Below are 21,436 nucleotides of genomic sequence, written 5' to 3' on the forward strand. Positions count from 1 at the left end.
CATAATACACAAGAGCTCTTTTAAACACAAAGAGTGGGAAGGGCTCTTTCAGCAACTGAATCTGGCTGTGGAAAGAAGACTGGCAATTTCACTGACTGATTGATGTGAGATGGTGAAACTACTTTAGGTAGGAATTTTGTGAATTTGGAAGAAAGGTTCTTCTAAAGTGAATGCCTGAATTTCACTAACTCTTCTTAAGGAAGTAATTGCTACCAAGAAAGCAACTTTCCATGAGAGAAAGTGAAGTGCGCAAGAGTGCACGGTTCAAATGGTGGACCCATAAGCCTTGTGGGCACAATATTAAGATTCCAGGCTGGAGCTCTAGTTGGAATAACTCTTTCAGGGCCTACCATAATAGCTTTTATGCCAGGGATTCTAAATAGAGAAGTAGGCTGTGTTTTGGAGGTAAGCAGCTATTGCTGTTAAATTAATTTTAATAGATGAATATGCAAAATTACCTTTTTGTAAATGAAGGAAATTACAGACAATATCATGTACTGATGCTTTAAGTGGATCAATGTTTTTGGGTTGACCGTAACATACAAAAAGTTTCCATTTAGCTGCACAGCACTGTCTGCTTGTATGTTTGCGTGCTTCTTTTCGAATGTCCATAAATCCTGTTTAAAGCTCTAGATGTCCAAACTCTGACATCAGGAGCCAAACGCCAGGTTGAGCACACTGGGATAGGGATGCCTGATTTTACCTTTGTTTTGAGTTAAAAGGTCCGGTCTGTTTGGAAGCTTGCGATGTGGAACCACAGACAGATCAAACAGTGTTGTGTACCAGCATTGACGTGCCCACGTGGGAGCTACGAGTATCATAGTGAGGGAGGTATGACAGATTTTGTTGACCAAAAATTGAATTAGTAGGAGACGGGGAAAAGCGTAAGCAAATATCCCCGACCAATTAATCCACAGAGCATTGTCCCTGGGTCAAAAGTGTGGGTACCTGGATGCGAAGTTTGGGCATTTTGTGTTTTCGCTTGTTGCGAAGAGGTCTATGTCCGGGTTCCCCGCATGTGGAAGTATTGTTGAATCACTTGTGTGGTGATTCTCCCATTCATGTATTTGTTGCTGCGTCCTGCTTAAGAGGTCCGCTTTTTGGTTGTGTATCCCCGGGATATACTCTGCTAGTAGTTGAATGTGATTGTGAATTGCCCATTTCCAAATTGTCTGTGCTAGAAAGGACAATTGAGAGGAGTGTCCCCCCCCCTTGTTTTTGCAGATAATACATTGTGGTCATGCTGTCTGTCATTATCAACAATGTTTTGTGTGTGATCTGTGGTTGGAAAGCTTTGAGTGCTAGGAACACTGCTAGCAACTCCAAATGGTTTATGTGATAAGTTTGTTGAATTGAGTCCCATTCCCCTTGTATGGTAAGGTTGTTGAGATGGGCTACCTAACATATCATTAATGCATCTGTTGTGGTTATGGTCTGTGGCACAGGGTCCTTAAATGGCCACCCTTTTGATAAGTTGGTGTGATTCCACCATTGCAGAGAGTTGCAAGTCCAACAACTACAGATTGTGAATTTTACCCTGTGCCTGAGACCACTGTTGTGAGAGACACTGCTGTACGGGTCTCATTTGTAGACGTGCATTGGGTACTATTGCTCTGCACAATGCCATAATTCCCAAAAGTTTCATGATGAACCTTACTGTGTAAGTTTGATTGTACTGTAGTTGAGATGAGATTATGGAAAGCTTGAATTCTCAGTGAGTTTGGGTGCGCTAATGCCGATAGTGTTCAGAATGCTCCCAGATACGGTTGTATTTGTGCTGGTTGCAGTTGAGATTGCTGATAATTGATTGTGAACCCTAGACTGCATAGGGTATCCACTGTGTACTGTGTGTGCTGTTGAGAGGTTTGAATGGTGATGGCTTTCATGATCCAGTCGTCCAGATAAAGAAAGACATGTATACGTTGTCTTTGGAGGTATGCTGCAACCACTGCGAGGCATTTGGTGAATGCCCTTGGTGCTGTTGTTACTCCAAAGGGTAGCACTGTGAACTGGTAGTGCTTGCGTGCTATCGTAAATCTTAGAAGTTTGCGATGTGCTGGATGTATGGGAAAGTGGAAGTAAGCATCCTTTAGATCTAATGCTGTCATATAGTTTTCTTTTTGTAGCAGGAGAATGACGTCCTGAAGAGTGTCCTTGTGGAACTGCTCTGACAGGATGTACTGATTGAGGGGTCTGAGATCCAGGATTGGTCCGAGAGTTCCATCCTTTTTTGGAATCAGGAAGTGTAGAGAATATACTCCTGCCCATTGTTGAGCTGTACGCACCATCTCTATTGCACCTTTGAGCCAAAGTGACTGTCCCGCTTCTTGTAATAAATGGAGGTGCTCCAGAGAAAGCCTGTGCGAGCGAGGGGGAATGTTTGCTGGAGTAGAGATGAGCTCTACGCAATAACCATTCTGGATAATTGACAGCACCCATTGATCTGTCGTAATGTTGGGCCACTGTTGGTAGAAATATTTCAGTCTTCCTCGCACAGGAGATGTATGCTGTGTGGGGATGTGCAGAAAGTCATTGTTTGGTTGAGGGTGAGGAACCTCTTCTGGTGGTGGATTTCTCTCTACCTCTAAAGTTATTTCCCTTGTAAGAGCCTCTGAAAGAGCCTCCATTGTAAAACGGTTGTCCTTGTTTCTGTTGGGATGTAGACGGCTCTGAGGTTGATGGTTTAAAACCTCCTCTGAACTGGGGCCAACGAAAAGTTCCCCAAGTAAGGGTAATGTTAAAGGCACCCATAGCCTTAGCTGGATCAGTTACGTTTCTCTATGGTGGCATCTACTTCTGGGCCAAATAAGTGTTTATCATCAAAAGGCATATTGAGTACTGCCGGTTGTATTCCAGGATTGAACCCTGAAGTTCTTAACCATGCATGCCTTCTAATAATCACAACGGTGTCGATACCCCTTGCTGCTGTGTCTGCTGCATCTAAGGCAGATCTAATTTGGTTGTTCGAGATGGCCTGTCCCTCCGTAACTATGTGCTGTGCCCTTTTCTGGTAGAAGGTCCTGTAAGAACTCCTCCATCTCATCCCAATGAGCTCTATCGTATTTGGCTAACAGAGCTTGATAACGAGCAATTCTCCAGTGATTAGCAGCTGGAGTTGCTACTCTCTTCCCCGCTGTATCAAACTTACGACTCCCCTTGTCTGGATGAGGAACGTCCCTTGTGGATTGGCTATTTGCCCTTCCTGGCTGCACTAACAACTACAGAGTCAGGTGTCAATTGTTGTCTAATGAAAAGTGGATCTGAAGGTGCAGGGTTGTACTTTTTGTCTACGCTTGGTGTAATAACCCTGGACCTTACCGGCTCCTTGAAAATGTCTTCTGCACGTGTAAGCATGCCTGGGAGCACGGGTAGGCATCGATACTCCTTGTGAGTGGATGATAAGGTGTTGAATAAAAAAAAAACATCCTCTATGGGATCTGCATGCAACTGCACGTTGTGATATGCAGCTGCCCTAGCTATGATCTGGTTGTAGGCAGTAGTATCTTCAGGCGGAGATGGCCTATCCGGGTATAAATCAGGATCGTTGGAAGGTATAGGATCTGAATAATATAAATCCCATGGATCTACGTTGCAATGAGTATCACTTGAATCATCCCCATGTGCAGAGATAGGGTATTTTCGGGGGAAACTCTGTAGGTGAAGGCGGTGGAATATCTGGTGGTGGAGAAGCAGTAAGTAAAGGAGAATGTGGTGGCGAAGGCTGTTGTAGTGCCTTTGGTTTCTCCTTATCCTTGTATATTTTAGCAGGTGGAGGCCCAGCTTCTAGAGTCTCTTGGAAAGATAACTTTGTCTTTGTTGTAGGAGGAGGAGAAGCAATAATCTTTCCAGTGTCTTTGCGTATCTAGATTTTGCGCTGTTTAACGTCCATTACTTCCAATATGGGCATTATTTCCAAAGACTGCTCAGTAGTAGGAGCATATTTTCCACCCACAGGTTTCAGCTCAAAAAGTCTGGAAACCGAATGTTTTAGTTAGGCAGAGAATGTCGGCTCCGAAATCAATGGCAGTTTTTAGCTCCAAGGTGGAAGGCTCTGTTTTTCGACTCGATCCCAAAACAGGTGTTGCACGCTGTCCGGTCGGTGGCAAATCTACTTTGGTCTTAATTTTCTGTGCTGACCCCGGCAAGCAGTAGTGGACCAAAGACCAGTGCTGAAGTCTTTTTAGTTGTCTTTGAGGGATGGGAAGGGGCTGATGTACTCAGGTACTGTGCCGCTGGAAGCGATTGGCTGTCCCCATCTGAATCTCGTTCCAAATCAAAGTCTGCGATGGAAACTGCAGCTTGAGCATGTTCTTCTCCGCAAATGTCGGGTGTTTGTTCCAACGAGTTAGAGGCCATCTCCAAATCGACGTGCTCTTCGAAGCCTAAGAGTTTTCTTCAAGCGGAAGGACCGACACACTTCACAGCTTTCTTCTCTGTGTTACGGAGAAAGACAGAGGTTCCACACCAAGTTTTGGTCGGTGTATGGGAACTTGGCGTGACACTGGGAGCAAATGCGAAATGGAGTCCGTTCCATCAGCCTGGCATTGTTCAACAACCACAAGTCGAAGTAGGCCCAAGAAGGGTGCAGTCGCCTGAAAGGGTATTTAATCTACCCCGACGATTACAATTGGATCGAATATAAAGTTAGAAAACGCGATCAAGAACTATACTGACATTTATAGAAAGAAGAGAGAAGTTCAGATAGTACTGAACCGAGATCTACCGAAGCAAGAGGAAACACGTCCGAACCCAACGGCGGAAAGAAAACAATCTAACAAAGGACTCGATGCCCATGCACACTATCACAGAAAGGAGGAGTAATTCGATTTGTGACTCGAAAAAGCTCCTACAAAGAAAAACAACTTGTAACACTCCGAGCCCAACTATATATATATTTAAATATATTACTTACATCCAGTTGGGAGACTGCCTAAAGCAGTGGTTCCCAACCTTTTTAATTCTGTGGACCCCTACTTTATCATAACTGGAGCCCGGGACCCCCACTGAATCTTTATTGGAATCTGGGGACCCCTTCACCGAGTCATTACTGAAAGCTGGGGACATAATCTGTTAATATTATTTCATTTTCTATGCAGTCATGGACCCCCTGAAGAGGCTTTGAGGACCCCCAGGGGTCCCCGGAACACAGGTTGGGAACCACTGGCCTAAAGTATTCTAGTATTTGTGTTGCTGTATTAAAGTACCTTTATTTTTGTAACACTGTGTGGTTATTTCATGTGTGTAAGTGCTGTGTGACTACAGTGGTATTGCATGAGCTTTGCATGTCTCCTAGATAAGACTTAGCTGCTCATCCACAGTTACCTCTAGAGAGCCCTGGCTTCTAGACACTGCCTACACTTCACTGAGATGGGATGGGATACCTGGACCTGGGATAAGGTGCCAACACCATAGGAGTCCACCACACACCATGCCAGTTTTCTACAAAGGGTAGGCACAAAAAGCGGCAAGACGTTCTCCCAGTAAAAGCTGACAGCGCAGGCCTCGAAAAAAGCATAAAAATAGTACTAAACCTGCAGTTTGAGTAGCTTGTATTATCTACTCGACCTGACTAATGTACTTGACCCGGAAACCGGTCTCAAATTATGTGATCCCAGGAAAATATTGTAATTTACAGTCGCCTTTTTCTTCATTCTCATATATGAGTGCACCTTCAAACATGTGAGTACAGCACTTCTGCTGTAAAAAAAAAAAAAAAAAAAGTCTTCTTTTGCTTGATTAAATACACTAAACATTTACTACATGTATAATAAATCTAGCCTACATACAGGGTACACATGACCCATGCATGACTTGCATCTTAGTTTACAAATAGCTTTGCCATCAGGGAAGGAGTGTTTCTCAGTTTATGTTTAAACACTCACTTTTAATAGGTATATTACTAAGGCATGATGTGGTAGCGCACTGTCATTTACAGACAGTACATTTCCAAGAAATGTCCAAAAACCTTCCCACTGACTTGCAGCTTTACTGATAAAACTATATAGGGTTTTAACAATAATCTGTGAAAATTGGGTTTGAGAAAACATTTATCATTTGCACATCACCAAGTAAAGTGTTCCGATTTTGTTTTTCAATTCTATTAAAATATATTTTTTCCATCACACAGTAGTAGAGAAAATGGTCTTTCACAGCTACGGAAAAATATTTTGAAATGTTTGTAAAATTGAGTTAGTTATATAAATGTTGTGTGTTAGGAAAAATCTGATACCCAAAGCCTTTCATTTCACATAGGTCAGATAGTTCAACTTACAAAATCCTGGAACTCTGCAGTCATAAGGAAAAGTATTTGCATGCAAGAAGACAAACTGACTTTTGACCTCTGTCTCTGAACACAGAGCAAACGTGACAAGAATAAGATTTAAAGGCATCTCAATTGCCAATTCTGTTTTTGACTGAACAGATAACCTGTTCTTTGTCCACTTGCCAGAAGGGGCAAGTGAAATCTAAAAATAGCTCGACCTCATAAAAAAAACTCGCCAATGCGAGTGGCCGAGTAGATTTTTGGAGCCCTGCAGCGCACAGGGTAAACATTAAAGACATAAGACAGCACAGACTTGAATGTTCTGCACATTGGGTATAGTGAAGACTTCTGAAGATGAAAAGGAAAAAGGTTTCCAAGGACAGGTTGAGGGGAGGGCGAGAACAACAGCCTTACTAGGGGGCCTCAGAGACCCTCCAAGGCACAGATGCCCCAGGGCAGACCCCCTGGTCTCTTTAATCTCTCACCTCAGTGCACTCTTTCGTCTGCTCTGGAGGCCCCCAGCAGGTATCATGAACCTGGGGGACCTAAGGGGCACCGAGAGGTCAGATGGCTACTCCACCTGACAAGGGCATGTTCTCTCCGGTAGAAAGAGCCATCCATCACCGGCTCTCCTAGGGAGTGGTAACAATGCACAGTGCTGCAGGAGAGACATGCCACAGAACACCCACGTATCACTGCACACTCCTGCAGGAGAGGAGTGCCACTAGGTGGACATTAAAGAACAAGACATCCAGGTACCACCGCATACTGCCAGGGAGGAGCAGCACCACCACTTGGACATGAGCGAACAAGACATCATGGTACCGCTGCAGTCCTGCAGAAGAGGAGCGCCACCACGTGGCGCTAAGAAAACAAGACATCCAAATACTACAACACACTCCTGCAGTGGAGGAGTACTACCACGTGGACATGAGAGAACAAGACATCCAGGTACCACTGTGCACTCCTGCAGGAGAGGAGCACCACCAGGTGGGCATGAGAGAACAAGACATCCAGGTACCATTGCACTCCTGCAGGAGGGAAGAGCATTGCCACGTGGGCATGAGAGAACAAGACATCCAGCTACCACCACACGCCAGTAAGGGGTGTGGGGGGGAGAAGAACGCCACAACATGGACATAAGAGAACAAGACACGCAGGTACCACCCCACTCCTGCCAGAGAGGAGTGCCACCACATGGACATGAGAGAACAAGACTAACAGATACCACCGCAAACTCTGGCCGGAGAAGAACGCCTTCATGTGGATAGGAGAGAATAAGACATCCAGGTACCACCGCACTCCTGCAGGGGAGGAGCGCAACCATGTGGACATAAGACAACAAGACATCCAGGTATCACCAGTCATGCAGGGGAGAAGCACCACCACCTGAACATGAGAGGAGACATCCAGGTACCACCACACACTGCTGCAGGAGAGAAGGGTCACCATGTAGAAATGAGATAAAAAAGCAGGCACTCCATTACAGCGTGTCATCCAACTCGGAGGTCCAAGTATCCCCACACTCTCCTAGGGGAGGAATGCCATCAAGTGGACAGGAGAGGATAAGACAGCTTTTAATGGCCAGCTATTTAAGCTTTCTTGTCTAAGTACACTTGAGAAGTCCGTTCGTGGAGGCAACAGGCACAGTGTAACTCTGCCTAGACAAAGCAAGACAGTTTAGCCAGTTCTTTTGAAATATAATCTGGGATTCTGCTGCACTCAGGGTAGTATATTTTGATGCATTATTCGGCCCCTTGCAGCGTGCTAGAATGACTATTTTACATTTCATGTACACGAAATCGCCACGCATTGTTTTTATCCAACGGAAGCTTTCCACACACAAAGTAATCATTTTTTGTGTGTGGTCACAAGTCATTGTTGCAGTTGGTGCCTGCAGATGAAGGGAAATGACTCCTTCACTCTAAGGGAGATTCCTTCTTCCTTCTCATGCAGACTGAAGACTTGCCGCCCTCAGAGGATGCACAGAGTAGGAAATTGGCTCTGTATGTACTATTTCAAAGTAAGAAATAGTATGCACAGAGTCCAAGGGTTCCCCTTAGAGGTAAGATAGTGGCAAAAAGTGATAATTCACAAGTCAGCACAGAAAGTACACCCTCAGCGGCACAGGGGCGGCCGGGTGCAGTGTGCAAACAGGCGCCTGGTTCGCAATAGGTTTCAATGGGAGACCCAGGGGTCTCTTCAGCGATGCAGGCAGGCAAGGGGGGGAAGGGGGAGGGCTCCTCGGGGTAGCCACCACCTGGGCAAGGGAGAGGGCCACCTGGGGGTTGCTTCTGCACTGGAGGTCGGATCCTTCAGGTCCTGGGGGCTGCGGGTGCAGTGTCTTTACCAGGCGTCGGGTTCTTTGAAGCAGGCAATCGCGGTTAGGGGGGAGCCTCTGGATTCCCTCTGCAGGCGTCGCTGTGGGGGCTCTGGGGGCTCAACTCTGGCTACTCCCGGGCTCGCAGTCGCTGGGAAGTCCTCCCTGTAGTATTGTTTCTCTGCAGGTTCAGCCGAGGGCATCGGGTGCAGAGTGGAAAGTCTCACGCTTCCGGCGGGAAACGTGTGGTCTTTAAAAGTTGCTTCTTTGTTGCAAAGTTGCAGTCTTTGTGGAACAGGACCGCTGTCCTCTGGAGTTCTTGGTCCTTTTAGATGCAGGGTAGTCCTCTGAGGCTTCAGAGGTCGCTGGATTGGCAGTGTGCATGTGCTAGGTGAGGGGTCCCTTAGGATGGCACAACATATGCTGCAGCCCTTAGGGACCTTCCCTGGTCATAGGGGCCTTGGTACCACTGGTACCTTTTACAAGGGACTTATCAATGTGCCAGGGGTGTGCCAATTGTGGAAACAATGGTACATTATAGGTGAAAGAACACTGGTGCTGGGGCCTGGTTAGCAGGGTCCCAGCACACTTCTCAGTCAAGTCAGCATCAGTATCAGGCAAAAAGTGGGGGGTCACTGCAACAGGGAGCCATTTCCTTACACACAGCCAGTGGAAATGTTACAATTGGCTGGCAGCAGCCCTGGAAACAATGTTGCAGAAGAGTAGTTCTTCTTGGAGGCAGATTGTCGGGTCCTGGAGGTTTGAGTTGCAGTTCCAGAGGTCAGAATTCGAAGTAGAGGTTGCAGAGGAGTCGTGCTGGAATCCTGTAAGCGGAATCTGAGGGGAACCCCCCCCCCCAACCCCCCACAGAGAGAGACCCTAAACAGCCCTGAAAAGGGGGACTGGTCACCTAGCCAGGTGACCACCTATCAGGAGGGAGCTATGATATCACCTGCCTGGCCTGGCCACTCAGATGCTCCCAGACGTCCCTACCAAACTTGGTTTCAAGATGGCAGAACCCAGGGACCCTCTGTTGCGTTCCCATTTTCCAGTTTCGCACCAGAGCAGGGACTGGGGGGGTCCCTGAGCAGGTGTAAACTGATTTATGCACAGAGGCCACCAAATGGGCCCTTCAAAACATACCAGTGGCTTGGGTAGGCTAACCCACCCAAGCCAGTCATACCTATTTCCAAAGGGAGAGGGCGTTACCTCCCTCTCCCAAAGGAAATTATTTGTTCTGCCTTCCTGGGCTTGATCCGCTCAAGCAGAAGGAGGGCAGAAACCTGTGAGGGGTGGCAGCAGCTGGGCTGCCCGGAAAACCCTGCAAGACTGGTAGGAGCAATGCTGGAGGTCCTCTAAGGAGCCCCCAGAGTGCATGGAATAATACTTCCAATACTTACAACAGTATTGGGGTATGATTCTGACATGTTTGATACCAAACATGCCTAGGTTCAGAGTTATCATTATGTAGCTAGAAATTGGTAGTGACCTATGTCTAGTACACACGTAAAATGGTGTCCCCCGCACTCACATAGTCCAATGGAAATGGCACTGGAGTTCGTGGGGGCACCACTGCTAATGCAGGGCTGCCCTCACACACACAGGTACCTGCCCCCTGCCCTCTGGGCTGAGAGGGCCTACCATAGGGGTGACTTACAGTGACCTGGTAGTGAAAGGGTGCATGCACGCTTTCACGCAGGCTTGCCGAATACTTTGCATGGGCTCCCTATGGGAGGCATAATACATGCTGTAGCCCATAGGGATCCCCTGGTACCCCAATGCCCTGGGTACCTATATACCATGTACTAGAGACTTATACGGGGGTACCAGTATGCCAAATGCGGGGTGAAAATTGTACAAGTTACCCAGTTTAAAAGGAGAGAGCATAATCACTGGGGTCCTGGTAGGCAGGATCCCAGTGAACACAGTCAAACATATTGACAAACAGACAGACAGACAAACAGGCAAATAGTGTGGGGGGGGCTAACCATCCCAAAAAGAGGCTACTTTCGTACACACGTCGACCCGGATCTTCATCCACAGAAGGGTGGGTAGTGAGTCCTTCCCACGTGGATACTCCTGGGTGGACCGGACTTGGTTCCCTTCTTTTGCAGGTCCTCTTCTCCCGGAATCCATCGTTGGGTTCCACTGGACTGGTCCTGTTCTTGCAATCTTCCTTTTCCAAGACCCCTTCTTAATCTTTGGGAAGACCAGGTAACTTACCCCTGCTCTCCTGGTCGGTGGGGGTCACCTAGGTACTCACCTCTTGGGGTCCAGGGTTGTCCCAGCTCCCTTCTAACTACTCCACATCCTTGGGTGGGGGGACCTAACTTCGCATTCCACTATTTTACTATATGGCTTGGCCCCACCTTAGGGCCTTAGCTATTTTCTGCTATTATTTGCCAATGCTTGCTGTATGCCTGGTGGCTGCCTTGAGACTCTACAGATGCTCAGTACTGTAGGCCTGGTGCTGAGCCAGTGATAAAGGTTCTAGGGTTAATTAATCCACTGTGAGAAGTTGTGCAGATGATGTAGGACTGTTTATTATGCCAAGCAGTGCTTAATTGTTGAAGAATAAATGCAGGCGTCCAAACCTTTGCTCACAAGCCTGCGGCCGGCACCGGCGCACCGAACAACAAGGCTGCATAGTCTGGAATGGACCTCATGCCTCTTCAACCAATGTCTCTTAACCTACACCCGCAGGACCACGTGCTGTTCAAGTATTCAAACACAAGCACATTTCTGCCAGTGACACTTGTCTCTGACCCACAACACTCTGTCCTTCTCAATCTGAGACAAGCTGCTGTGTTATTTCAGTACTGGGACCCGACCAGAACCCTGCTGTTGCACCTCAACCATGAGCTCTAGCACCTACTGCAGGTCCATTACTGAGATACACGCACACGCTGCTGTCCATACACCTCAATCACTAGCTAATGTGCTTCATGTTTCTCTAGAAACTGAGATATACACACACACACCGCACTACTGATGCATCTAAATCCTGAGCTATTTTAGGAGGGGAGGAGATTTAAAGGTTAGCTGTACTGAAATCCCTCACTCTTGATCCTCACACAACTAGTACCCCAGGAGTGGGGTCTTAATCAGTTCACATCTGCTCTGCATGCAAGCAACGGGTACTGAAAGTTACACAACAACTCGAGGTCCACCCCTCTAAAAAGTCTTTCACATGTGGAACACCAGTTCACTCTGCCTCCACAGGGCCTCGAGAGCTTAAGCACCCACCAACCACTGTGGTGGAAGAGAAGGGAGTGCAGGTGTGGGCAAATCATGGGGCCTGGTAGGAAAAGTGGGCATGCCCTTATGAAAACTCCCTACTGTTGGGACCTCTGCAGTGGGGTGTTCCTGTTGGGACTTTTTAAACTGGCCTAAAGCTGCAGAGTCCAACTTTCAATACAATGCCAACTGCCCACTGACAGCTAGAATAATGGGCTAGGGACATGTATGAAGAGTGCATGTGGGCAGTTCATATTGCATGTGTGGATTAGGATGAGCACAGTGCATGCTTTTACCTCTTTCCAGCATGGAAACAGGAAAACATTTTATAAACCAACGCTCTAGCAACCGTGCAAAACAAATGGAGTAGCCTGTACACAACCGCCCTGAAGAACTCTGAGGCTTGAACAGAGGTGTAATATATTTCCTTGTATTCTTTTGTATAGAACCAGCCACCACTTAAAGACTCATTTCAAAAACCCTATTTAGGCATCCTTGTTGTCTGGACCTGGGAGACCACCCCTCAACTCTGTCAAACAACAAGATGATGCTATGTGTCAGGGTCCGGTTGGGTGCCCTTACAAGCAAGTGTGCGTAATGTTAACTGTAAAATGGCGTGAAGTAACGCATCTCTGATCTTGGCAGATGTCTGTGATGTTCAAGTCCATGGGTGGGAGGGAGAAAGGAGTGTGAATTGTCCGATAATAAACTCAGATATTGTTAGAGATTGTTTGTTATTTGGCGCACACCACCTTCTTGATGCCACAAATTAGTGAACCAGCGAGTTAGGACCCCATCCCTCGTGGCCTCGGTGGTTGGTAACCTGGGAGTCAAATCTGATGCCAATCTAACTTTCGAACCCCAGGTCAGACCTGCTTCAGCCAGATGTTTCACAATGCTGAAAACAGTCCCTGGGCTTATCATTGTACTTGCTCCATCGCCTATGATTCAGAACGCAGTGGGCCGGTTGGTCCTGAAGCTTCCAGCTTGCGCAACGGTTACAGATTGGAAACTGTACCAAATATAAAGTCCTCACCTTTGCTTACAGAACTCATGAACAAAAAGGGCCTGGATACCCAAGGAAAAAAACACTTCAGCCCTTATGTCATGAGAGAACGCTTCGGTCTACTGGACAAAATTTACTTCTTGCTCAGAGGGTTAGTAGGGCAAGACGAGGCGCGCGGCCCTTCTCTAATTTAACCACCAAATTAAGGAATTCCCTCCTGCTTACCTTCATTTGGCACCCTCTGAATTAGTCTTTCGGAAACTCCTTCAAACCTATCTGTTTGATAACTAGTGACCCCCCTCGGTGGCATTTCAGTTGTCTGTGTTTGTTAGGGCCGGTAACGCTGGGACACCTCTCCGAAGCCATATGAGCGCTTCATAAATGTATTATAGTCTCTTGATTGGTGTGAGGTGGTCACTTGTCCATATTCAGCCAATTGTTAATTTCAAAACAAATGGTACATTATAATAAAGCCATAAGCAGATCTTACTCACGCATGCCACTGCTTGGACCCCGAGCCCCCATTGCTCTTACACCACACCGACCTCTGTCTCTGGGTACTCTCAACTCCGCAGTTCTGCACGAACAGCTCACCTAGTGCACTTTCACTTCTTCTGAAATACCCCCCACCATGACATCTCTCCACAAGGCTTGCGCTCCAGTGTGTCCACCCTCGGATTAAAGGACCTGCTGCCAGGTGCCTCTTTACCCCCCACAGGTAGATGCTCTCTGTCAAGCCTGGGGTCTCCTTACCTCCCACAAGTAGATGCTCTCAGCCATTCCTGCTGCCAGGTAGAGGCCATTCGGAGACGCTGCTAGGCAGTTCACGGGCCCTGGGCAGATGATCTTCTGCTGCAGCTGGTCCTGTGTCAACACAACAGGGACACGGTCACTACTGTTCTTTGGGGAGTCTCCAACCAACCAGAAGCTCTCTAGCTCCCACCCCAGGCAATCAGTGCAAAGGGCTGTGGAACAGGAAGTGGTTATACCCCATTCCCACACAACGTCTGACCCCAATGTGTCCCCATTCCCCACACACCATCTCACCCCAGTGTCTCATCCTCTTCTTAGAGGCCACCCACTGCACTCATATTACCTGCCCAGAGTACCCGGACACTTCCTGCCAGAATACAACCAAATACCACTTGTCCACCAGACACCTGTACTCTACATACCACCTGCCCTGTGCAACCCAGACACCTGCACCGTACTACACCACATACCACCTTTCTTGCATACTCGACACCTCTACTCCCCAGTACATCAAATACCACGTTTTATGTACCCCAGACACAAGAAACACCTATATTACCAGTACACCAAATATGACCTGCACTGTGTACCGAAAACACCTCTATCACAAGTACACCAAATACCACCTGCCCTGTGAATCCGGGACACCTCAATCTCCCAGTACACACATACCACCTGCCCTGTGTACTCCAGACACATGTAACACCAGTACACACATACCACCTGCCCTGTGTACCCCACACATGTAACACCAGTGCAGCCCATCCCACCTGCCCTATGTACCCAGATACATGTAACACCAGTGCACACATAACACCTGCCTTGTGCACCCCAGACACATGTAACACCGGTGCAGCACATACCACCTGCCCTGTGTACTCCAGACACATGTAACACCAGTACACACATACCACCTGCCCTGTGTACCCCAGACACATGTAACACCAGTGCAGCACATCCCACCTGCCCTGTGTACCCCAGACACATGTAACACCGGGGCAGCACATACCACCTGCCCTATGTACCCCAGACACATGTAACACCAGTGCAGCACATACCACCTGCCCTGTGTACCCCAGACACATGTAACACCAGTACACACATACCACCTGCCCTGTGTACCCCAGACACATGTAACACCGGTGCAGCACATCCCACCTGCCCTGTGTACCCCAGACAAATGTAACACCAGTGCAGCCCATACCACCTGCCCTGTGTACCCCAGACACATGTAACACCGGTGCAGCCCATCCCACCTGCCCTGTGTACGCCAGACACATGTAACACCAGTACACACATCCCATCTGCCCTGTGTACCCCAGAATCATGTAACACCGGTGAAACCCATACCACCTGCCCTGTGTACCCCAGACACATGTAAAACATGTGCAGCACATACCACCTGCCCTGTGTATTTCACATATGTAACACCAGTGCAGCACATACCACCTGCCCTGTGTACTTCACACATGTAACACCGGTGCAGCACATACCACCTGCCCTGTGTACTTCACACATGTAACACCGGTGCAGCACATCCCACCTGCCCTGTGTACCCCAGACAAATGTAACACCGGTACACACCGTACCACCTGCCCTGTGTACCCCAGACACATGTAACACCGGTGCAGCACGTACCACCTGCCCTGTGTACCCCAGACACATGTAACACCGGTGCAGCCCATCCCACCTGCCCTGTGTACCCCAGACACATGTAACACCAGTGCAGCACATACCACCTGCCCTGTGTACCCCAGACACATGTAACACCAGTGCAGCACGTACCACCTGCCCTGTGTACCCAGACACATGTAACACCAGTGCAGCCCATCCCACCTGCCCTGTGTACCCAGACACATGTAACACCGGTGCAGCACCTACCACCTGCCCTGTGTACCCCAGACACATGTAACACCGGTGCAGCCCATCCCACCTGCCCTGTGTACTCCAGACACATGTAACACCGGTGCAGCCCGTACCACCTGCCCTGTGTACCCCAGACACATGTAACACCAGTGCAGCACGTACCACCTGCCCTGTGTACCCAGACACATGTAACACCAGTGCAGCACATACCACCTGCCCTGTGTACCCCAGACACATGTAACACAGGTACACACCGTACCACCTGCCCTGTGTACCCAGACACATGTAACACCGGTGCAGCACGTACCACCTGCCCTGTGCACCCCAGACACATGTAACACCAGTGCAGCCCATCCCACCTGCCCTGTGTACCCAGACACATGTAACACCGGTGCAGCACCTACCACCTGCCCTGTGTACCCCAGACACATGTAACACCGGTGCAGCACGTACCACCTGCCCTGTGTACCCCAGACACATGTAACACTGGTGCAGCACATACCACCTGCCCTGTGTACCCCAGACACATTTAACACCGGTGCAGCCCATACCACCTGCCCTGTGTACCCCAGACACATTTAACACCGGTGCAGCCCATACCACCTGCCCTGTGTACTCCACACACATGTAACACCAGTGCAGCCCATCCCACCTGCCCTATGTACTCCAGACACATGTAACACTGGTGCAGCCCATACCACCTGCCCTGTGTACTCCAGACACATGTAACACCAGTACACACATACCACCTGCCCTGTGTACCCAAGACACATGTAACACCGGTGCAGCCCATCCCACCTGCCCTGTGTACCCCAGACACATGTAACACCAGTACACACATACCACCTGCCCTGTGTACCCCAGACACATGTAACACCAGTACACACATACCACCTGCCCTGTGTACTCCAGACACATGTAACACCGGTGCAGCCCGTACCACCTGCCCTGTGTACTCCAGACACATGTAACACCGGTGCAGCCCGTACCACCTGCCCTGTGTACTCCAGACACATGTAACACCGGTGCAGCCCGTACCACCTGCCCTGGGTACCCCAGACACATGTAACACCGGTGCAGCCCATCCCACCTGCCTTGTGTACCCCAGACACATGTAACACCAGTGCAGCACGTACCACCTGCCCTGTGTACTCCACACACATGTAACACCGGTGCAGCCCATACCACCTGCCCTGTGTAACCCAGACACATGTAACACCGGTGCCGCCCATCCCACCTGCCCTGTGTACCCCAGACACATGTAACACCGGTGCAGCCCATCCCACCTGCCCTGTGTACCCCAGACACATGTAACACCGGTGCAGCCCATACCACCTGCCCTGTGTAACCCAGACACATGTAACACCGGTGCCGCCCATCCCACCTGCCCTGTGTACCCCAGACACATGTAACACCGGTGCAGCCCATCCCACCTGCCCTGTGTACCCCAGACACATGTAACACCAGTGCAGCCCATCCCACCTGCCCTGTGTACCCAGACACATGTAACACCGGTGCAGCACCTACCACCTGCCCTGTGTACCCCAGACACATGTAACACCAGTGCAGCCCATCCCACCTGCCCTGTGTACCCAGACACATGTAACACCGGTGCAGCACCTACCACCTGCCCTGTGTACCCCAGACACATGTAACACCAGTGCAGCCCATCCCACCTGCCCTGTGTACCCAGACACATGTAACACCGGTGCAGCACCTACCACCTGCCCTGTGTACCCAGACACATGTAACACCGGTGCAGCACATACCACCTGCCCTGTGTACTCCAGACACATGTAACACCAGTGCAGCACATACCACCTGCCCTGTGTACTCCAGACACATGTAACACCAGTACACACATACCACCTGCCCTGTGTACCCCAGACACATGTAACACCGGTGCAGCACATACCACCTGCCCTGTGCACCCCAGACACATGTAACACCGGTGCAGCACATACCACCTGCCCTGTGTACCCCAGACACATGTAACACCAGTGCAGCCCATCCCACCTGCCCTGTGTACCCCAGACACATGTAACACTGGTGCAGCCCACACCACCTGCCCTGTGTAACCCAGACACATGTAACACCAGTGCAGCACATACCACCTGCCCTGTGTAACCCAGACACATGTAACACCAGTACACACATACCACCTGCCCTGTGTACCCCAGACACATGCAACACCGGTACACACCGTACCACCTGCCCTGTGTACCCCAGACACATGTAACACCGGTGCAGCACGTACCACCTGCCCTGTGTACCCCAGACACATGTAACACCAGTGCAGCCCATCCCACCTGCCCTGTGTACCCCAGACACATGTAACACTGGTGCAGCCCACACCACCTGCCCTGTGTAACCCAGACACATGTAACACCAGTGCAGCACATACCACCTGCCCTGTGTAACCCAGACACATGTAACACCAGTACACACATACCACCTGCCCTGTGTACCCCAGACACATGTAACACCAGTGCAGCCCATCCCACCTGCCCTGTGTACCCCAGACACATGTAACACCGGTGCAGCACGTACCACCTGCCCTGTGTACCCCAGACACATGTAACACCGGTGCAGCCCATCCCACCTGCCCTGTGTAACCCAGACACATGTAACACCAGTGCAGCCCATCCCACCTGCCCTGTGTACCCCAGACACATGTAACACCGGTGCAGCCTGTACCACCTGCCCTGTGTAACCCAGACACATGTAACACCAGTGCAGCACATACCACCTGCCCTGTGTACCCCAGACACATGTAACACTGGTGCAGCACATACCACCTGCCCTGTGTACTCCAGACACATGTAAAACATGTGCAGCACATACCACCTGCCCTGTGTACCCAGAATCAAATCAAATCATTAACATTTATAAAGCGCGCTACTCACCCGTGCGGGTCTCAAGGCGCTAGGGGGGAAAGGGGGCGTTATCGCTGCTCGAACAGCCAAGTCTTTAGGAGTCTCCGGAAAGCGGAGTGGTCCTGGGTGGTCCTGAGGCTGGTGGGGAGGGAGTTCCAGGTCTTGGCCGCCAGGAAGGAGAAAGATCTCCCACCCGCCGTGGAGCGGCGGGTGCGAGGGACGGCAGCAAGTGCGAGGCCAGCGGAGCGGAGGGGGCGGGTGGGGACGTAGAAGCTGAGGCGTCTGTTGAGGTATTCCGGTCCCTTGTTGTGGAGGGCTTTGTGTGCGTGGGTGAGAAGACGGAAGGTGATCCTTTTGCTGACTGGGAGCCAATGCAGGTGTCTCAGGTGTGCGGAGATGTGGCTGTTGCGGGGTACGTCGAGGATGAGGCGGGCCGAGGCGTTTTGGATGCGTTGCAGGCGGTTTTGGAGTTTGGCGGTGGTCCCGGCGTAGAGGGTGTTGCCGTAGTCCAGGCGACTCGTGACAAGGGCGTGGGTCACGGTTTTTCTGGTGTCGGCGGGGATCCAGCGGAAGATCTTGCGGAGCATGCGGAGAGTGAGGAAGCAGGCGGAGGACACGGCGTTGACTTGCTTGGTCATGGTGAGAAGAGGGTCCAAGATGAAGCCGAGGTTGCGGGCGTGGTCTGCGGGGGTCGGTGCGGTGCCGAGGGCCGTGGGCCACCAGGAGTCGTCCCAGGCGGACGGGGTGTTGCCGAGGATGAGGACTTCCGTTTTTTCAGAGTTCAGCTTTAGGCGGCTGAGCCTCATCCAATCTGCGACGTCCTTCATACCCTCTTGTAGGATGGTCTTGGCGCTGGCGGGGTCCTTGGTGAGGGAGAGTACAAGTTGGGTGTCGTCGGCGTAGGAGGTGATGATGATGATGTCGTGCTTGCGTACGATGTCGGCGAGGGGGCTCATGTAGACATTGAAGAGTGTCGGGCTGAGTGATGAGCCTTGAGGTACGCCGCAGATGATCTTGGTGGGTTCTGAGCGAAACGGAGGGAGGTAAACTCTTTGGGAGCGGTTAGCGAGGAAGGAGGCGATCCAGTCCAGGGCCTGGCCTTGGATCCCGGTGGAGCATAGGCGGGTGATTAGGGTGCGGTGACAGACGGTGTCAAAGGCAGCCGAGAGGTCGAGGAGAATGAGGGCGACTGTTTCACCGTTGTCCATCAGGGTTCTGATGTCGTCTGTGACTGAGATGAGGGCGGTTTCCGTGCTGTGGTTGGTTCGGAATCCGGTTTGTGAAGGGTCGAGCAGGTTGTTGTCTTCCAGGAAGGTGGTCAGCTGTTTGTTGACGGTCTTTTCTATTACCTTGGCTGGGAAAGGTAGAAGAGAGATGGGGCGGAAGTTTTTCAGGTCGCTTGGGTCAGCCGTAGGTTTCTTTAGTAGGGCGTTGACTTCAGCGTGCTTCCAGCATTCGGGGAAGGTAGCAGAAGAAAAAGAAGAGTTGATGACGGTCTGGAGGTGCGGGCGATGATGTCGTCGGCTTTGTTAAAGATGAAGTGCGGGCAGGGGTCCGAAGGGGCGCCGGAGTGGATAGAGTTCATGATGGATTTGGTTTCTTCCGTGTTGATGTGGGTCCAGTTGTTGAGGGTGATGTCCGGGGAAGCGGGTTCAGTGGTGTATGGTTGGGTCTGGTGTCCGAAGCTGTCGTGGAGGTCGCTGATCTTGCGATGGAAGAAAGTGGCGAGGGATTCGCACAAATCCTGTGAGGGCGTGACGGCGTTGGCGCTGGGGTTGGAGAACTCTTTGACGATGCTGAAGAGTTCTCTGCTGTTGTGGCTGTTTTTGTCTAGTCTGTCGGTGAAAAAGTTCCTTTTGGCAGTGCGGATCAGGTGGTGGTGTTCGCGTGTAGCGTTCTTGAGGGCGGTCATGTTGTCAGCGGTGTGGTCCTTGCGCCAGGCCTTCTCAAGGGCACGACAAGTTTTCTTTGATTCTTTGAGGGTGTCAGAGAACCAGAGAGGTTTTTTGGTGTTGGTCTGTCGATGCGTGCGTTTGAGGGGAGCAAGGTTGTCAGCGCAGTTGGAGATCCAGTTTGTGAGGTTGAGAGCTGCGTCGTTGGGGGTCGGTGGTGAGGGTGGGTTGGTTGGCGGCGAGAGCGGAGAAGAGTTGCTCTTCAGGGATCTTGTTCCACTGTCGACGAGGGATGGGTTGAGTGCGGAGGTGGGAGGTCTCGCGTCGGAATGTGAAGTGGACGCAGCTGTGGTCGGTCCAGTGTAGGGCAGAGGTGTGGCTGAAGAAGACGTGTTTGCTGGCGGAGAAGATAGGGTCGAGCGTGTGTCCGGCGATGTGGGTGGCGGTGTTCACCAGTTGTTTGAGGCCGAGGTTGGCGAGGTTGTCGAGCAGGGTGGTGGTGTTGGGGTCGTTGTTTTGTTCCAGATGGAAGTTGAGGTCGCCTAGGAGGATGTAGTCCGGTGAGGCGAGGGCGTGCGGGGAGATGAAGTCGGCGATGGCGTCGCTGAAAGAGGCGCGAGGTCCGGGAGGACGGTAGACGAGGGATCCTCTGAGGGTGGTCCTTGGGTCGGTGCGAATCTGAAAATGCAGGTGTTCAGCGGCGAGGGGGGGGTCTTCGGTGGAGGTGGTGACGCTGATGGAGTCTTTGAAGATGATGGCGACACCTCCTCCTACTTGGTTGGTGCGGTCTTTTCTGGAGATCTTGTAGCCTTCGGGGATGGCGGTAGCGATGTCTGGAGCAGAGGAGGCGTTCATCCAGGTCTCCGTGATGAAGGCGACGTCCGGGGCTGTGGAGTCCAGGAGGTCCCAAAGTTCAACGGCGTGCTTGTGGACGGAACGAGCGTTGACCAGGATGCACTTGAGGTGGTTGATGGCGCGTGGGCTTGTGGTCGTGGTAGTTGCGTGGTGGAAGATGCGTTTGCAGGAGTTGCAGGCGAAGGGTCCATGGGTGCGTTTGGGGTGAGCTAGGAAGCAGGTTTTGGAGCGCCCTGGGTTGAGGGCGTGGAGGGTGGTGGGGTCGTAGCGGATCAGCGGGGCTTGGGGGAGCTGGGGACCAGGGGTCGTGGCGCTGGGCGCGGGCCAGGCGCGGACGGGCGCAGACGGGCTTGCCTCTGGCGCGCCTCC

At 50.8% G+C, this 21,436-nt stretch overlaps 1 protein-coding gene across 1 annotated transcript in view; it reads right to left on the minus strand.

Annotated features, from left to right (window-relative positions):
• The window catches only part of WDR18 (WD repeat domain 18), a 159,866-nt gene that overhangs the window by 129,869 nt on the left and 8,561 nt on the right, over positions 1-21,436 (minus strand). The window contains exon 2 of the mRNA XM_069216405.1: positions 13,579-13,689. Within this exon, the coding sequence (XP_069072506.1) occupies positions 13,579-13,689 (111 nt within the window). The remainder of the gene's footprint in view (positions 1-13,578; positions 13,690-21,436) is intronic.

The sequence above is a fragment of the Pleurodeles waltl genome, chromosome 12, assembly GCF_031143425.1.
Source record: "Pleurodeles waltl isolate 20211129_DDA chromosome 12, aPleWal1.hap1.20221129, whole genome shotgun sequence".
In the NCBI taxonomy this organism is placed as follows: domain Eukaryota; kingdom Metazoa; phylum Chordata; class Amphibia; order Caudata; family Salamandridae; genus Pleurodeles; species Pleurodeles waltl.